Raw genomic sequence first — 4,380 nt, 5'->3', positions numbered from 1 at the left:
ATGGTGAGAAAACCAATAGGACCAAATATATAGAATAGGTTTTCTTTGGGTCGCAATCAGTAGAACTGTTTTTTATATATTTCCAACATTTGTTGGAAATATACTTTCTCTCAAACTTGTTGACTAAGTATTTTCCCTTGGTTTTGTAATTCTAAGTACTATGTGATGTATTAAACTGGGCTGTTAGTTAACCTTAAAGTTAAATATTGTATAACTATCGAGAGGTTAAAGTTAACTAGTGGCAATATGTCAGAAAGAATGTTCTTACATGTAAACAGCACAAATAGGTTATGTGATCATGCATGCGTATGTGTGTGTGTGTGTGTGTGTGCCTGTGTGTGTGCGCATGCGTACGTGTGTGTGTGTGTGTGTGTGTGTGTGCGTGTGTGAATGCGTGTGTGTGCGTGCGTGCGTGCGTGTGCGTGTGTGTGTGTGCGTGTGTGTGTGTGCTTGTATGTAGCAGTCTAGCTGTTGACACAGAGCTATGAGGTGTCACAGGGTTCTCTCCACTCACATCACACCCAGAAACCAACCGTCCAGCAGCAGCATGTTCCAGCTGGTGGTCAGCAGACCGCGGCCAGGCCACTCCAACCCATACACAATGCTCTGCTGTCTATTCTAACACCCGCTCACTGTTATCCATAGCCTCTCACAGCGATACCTATGGACAGGTGGCGGACACTGGTTGTTTGAACCCAGTACGTTTCAGCAAATCAGCCAATCAGCGCTTGGGTAGTAGTTGTAGACTTCTACACCTGTGCAGGAAAGGCCTTGGTGTGTGCGCGCAGAGTGCACAGCATGAACACACAGTCATGTTTATGGATGGGTGGAATGGAATCTGTGCAAATATATTCATGGATATCTGTCTTGAAGTCTAGCCTCCGACTGGGGATTTACAGATTTGTTAGGGAATTACTGAATAACAGGTTGCAATAAAAAAAGGGTAACCTAAGGAAATCAGCAGCCTAAGCGTAGGTAGGCTAAGGAGATCAATATTCTGCAGTCTATTTTTATAATCCGGTCATTGTTATCCATAGCCTCTCACAGCGATACTTATGGACAGGTTGCTGACACTGGTGGTTTGAACCCAGTGCATTTCGGGGTCACTATATCCTGCACGTGCTTGGATTGTTATCCACAAACATTTCTCAGAATGTTTTAACCCAGTGGGTAACCGGGATCATGTGACACCGTTAGCAGCCTGAGTAATGCTATACTGCGCTTCTGATTGGTGGGAGGTATGCCATCTGAGACCATCTTGATCTTGCGTGTTCACGTTGTTTCCCCTCGAAGGATCGGTCCATTGAAAGGCTCTTCAAGAAAAAATGACGATTACAAAAAAAACAATCAGGGTGCCCGAAGAAAGTGTAGCGATCAACGGTGCAATCAAACCTGTTTAATCCTAACGCTATAAGATTACAAGAACAGAAATCTGCAGGGAAGGCTTCTAGAACAATATTGTGACAAGCTTATCCTTCGGGAAATAATGACGGCTGAAGGAGATTTGTATTTAGACAATCCTGTTCCTGGTATGCCGCACGCCTCCAGGAATCCCTCGCTCATTCACGTTGCCGGTCTTCTTTTTCATGCCAGGGTCTAGATCCACCGAGAAGGGTCCAGCTGCAGGCTTGGGCGTTTCAGTCATGGCACAAGAACACCCATTAGGCGTTCCTGGTTGTGTTTCATCGACCAACCACGAAGTGTTTCAAAAGGCATACTTGGTTTCGCAAGGCATACTGCGAAGCATAGTCACAAGGCATAATATGCTCTCCGTAGCCGGAGAGCCTGTCAGAGACCCTCTCCGTAGCTTACCTACGCATCCAATATTTTTTAACTATCTATCTATTATCTATCTATCTCTAACAAAATCATTTCCGGAATCACTTCTCAGGTCAAGGCCCCTTGGAGGCCCTCTCCGTGGAGGCCATCTGTTGATTGGGACCCTTGCGGAAGTCCATCTCTGCTCGGTTGGCCAATTATTATTGGATCTCTAACTAAATTATATGAATCCCATTTCGTACAACAAATTGGCGAATTTGGCATTTCCGAAAAGAGCGATGGATGTAGGAGATTTACATGGAAACGATGCTGTTCCCCGTATGACTCAGGGAATTGCAATCATTCAACATCGTTCACACTCGGCAAGACCCAGCAGCGCCCCCAACAGTCCAGGTGACACAATGACCTCGGCTAGCAGGACAACAGAGCCTACACCAACCCGGCGAAGGAATCAACTTCACACTTTGAACATACAGCCTTAATTTTTTAGCATCAAATATGCATATACATATATAGGAATTCAATTCAGATATGATAAAACAGTTCCTTCCTTAGGCTTTTCCAAATAACTTTCAACAGCAAAGTCGAACCCCAACCGGGATGGGTTCTGTTCGCGCTAAACTCTCCAGCTTACCTGTCAGTCTTGGAGTACTTCCGCAGCGTTGACTCGCAACAGCGGTACGCTTGGCCCGACTCCGCGGAGATGCCCTGGGCACGCCGGGTCCGTGGCACCGCTACCTGCGGCAACACCGACTGGCATTTGTGCAGCTTGCGCTTGAGCTCCGCAATCTCCTCTTCCTTCTCATCCAGCCGCCTCTCCATGTCCCGGATCCGCTCATCTTTCATCAGCAGCAGCTTCGCCAAATCTTCAGATAAGCTCATGTTTCTACAACTAACCCAGGACCCAAACCCGGATAAGGGGATGAGAACGCAGTGTGATTGTGGTTGATTGGTCGGCCACGCGGGATGCGTAAAAGAAAAAAAAAATACTTCTGAACTTCTTGACCGAAAAAGAAAACCCGTCACTCTGAAATTACACTTATTCCTCCCTGAGAGAATCGACAGCGATTTAAAATGTAGTCTAAATGATCCAAAACATAAGCAGATGTGGCTGATTTTCCCGATGTGGGAGATCCTATGAGGTTAGCAGCACCGGCGGAGCAACGAAGAGCAAAGTGAGAGAAGAGAGGTCGTCACTCGGGAGGTGGAGAGGCGCAAACTGTCAAGGCAGCTATGAGTCAAGATATGGTGAAGTCTCGCTATCTGCCTCACCCTCTCTCGTTCTCCCTATGCCACTCTCCCTCTGACGCTCTCACTCTCCCGCTACCGCCCCCCCCACACACACACACACACACACCCACCCACCCACCCCTCTCTTTATCTCTGATCGCTCCCTCTCTCCCTCTTCCTTTTTCTCCCTCTCTCTTTCCCTCTATGTCACTCACTCCCTCAGCATCTCTCCTTCTTCGCTCTTTCTCTCACTCTCGATATCACCATGCGTCAGTAATATTTTTGGGTGATTTTTTTCTCTCAAAAAGTGAACTCATCGACGGCGCACGTGTCGCAGACGAGCACCCTCGTCAATTATTAATGACGTCCTTCACTCTAATCTATACAATCAATCGTTTATATTCGTTAATGCGTTTGCTTTATTTTCCCAAGTAAGGCCCTGTTCCGTTGCTCGTTAACACGTCGCACACAATGCCAGTGAGCCAATTAGCATATGATTGGGCGGTCACGTGACATTTTATGTAACCTTATCCATCACAATAAAATATCTGGGGACTCACTGGGATCAAACAGTGGGTAGAAGAGTTGCAGGGCATACCATATTAGAGCGAGTGTGTGTGTGTGTGTGTGTGTGTGTGTGTGTGCGTGTGCGTGTGCGTGTGCGTGTGTGTGTGTGTGTGTGTGTGTCTGTATGTATGAGTTGTTGATGTGCTCCAGCCCTCAATGACTTTAGTGTTGGCAATACGTACACATATATACTCACAAACTCTCTCGCTCTCTATCTCTATCTCTCCCTCACTCTCTTTCAGTCGCCACCTCGCTCCCTCTCTCGCTCTCTCTCACACATACACTCAAGCAGGCATCCAGACACACACATAAATGCATTCATGCAAGCAGACACACACACGCATGCAAGAACACACACACACATAAACGAACACATGCAAGCACAGACACACATGCACCCACAACGAACACAGTGGGTCTTGTGAAGGATCACCTTGTGTACAAAAAAAAAGAAAAAAGTATGAAGGGACTTTCCTGCCAGAAGTAGGGCTTTAGAAACACCAAAAGTTAATATTTACTGAGCTAGAATAATCTGTGAATCATCTGGGTGGTTATTTGGACTGCTTACTCTGATACATTCAATTAATGAACATTTGTAGATATGTTGCAAGGGTCCAGGCAGCCAGCCAGATAGATAGATGTGGATGACATGTGTGCGTGTGTAAATGTGAATGTGTGTGTGTGTGTGTGTGTGTGTGTGTGTGTGTGTGTGTGTGTGTGTGTGTGTGTGTGTGTGTGTACATGTGTGTTTGTTTGTGTGTGTGTTTGTTGGTGTCTGCACAAATGGTTGTATACATGTGTGTG

At 46.3% G+C, this 4,380-nt stretch overlaps 1 protein-coding gene across 1 annotated transcript in view; it reads right to left on the bottom strand.

Annotated features, from left to right (window-relative positions):
- The window catches only part of prkg1b (protein kinase cGMP-dependent 1b), a 56,499-nt gene extending 53,419 nt beyond the window's left edge, over positions 1–3,080 (bottom strand). The window contains exon 1 of the mRNA XM_060037160.1: positions 2,414–3,080. Coding sequence (XP_059893143.1) covers positions 2,414–2,661 — 248 coding nt within the window. The 5' untranslated portion in view covers positions 2,662–3,080. The remainder of the gene's footprint in view (positions 1–2,413) is intronic.
- Between the last annotated feature and the right edge of the window lie 1,300 nt (positions 3,081–4,380).

The sequence above is a fragment of the Gadus macrocephalus genome, chromosome 18 (genome assembly GCF_031168955.1).
Source record: "Gadus macrocephalus chromosome 18, ASM3116895v1".
In the NCBI taxonomy this organism is placed as follows: Eukaryota; Metazoa; Chordata; class Actinopteri; order Gadiformes; family Gadidae; genus Gadus; species Gadus macrocephalus.
The sequence above is the reverse complement of the archived record's forward strand: the minus strand, read 5'-3'. Positions and strand labels throughout refer to the sequence as shown.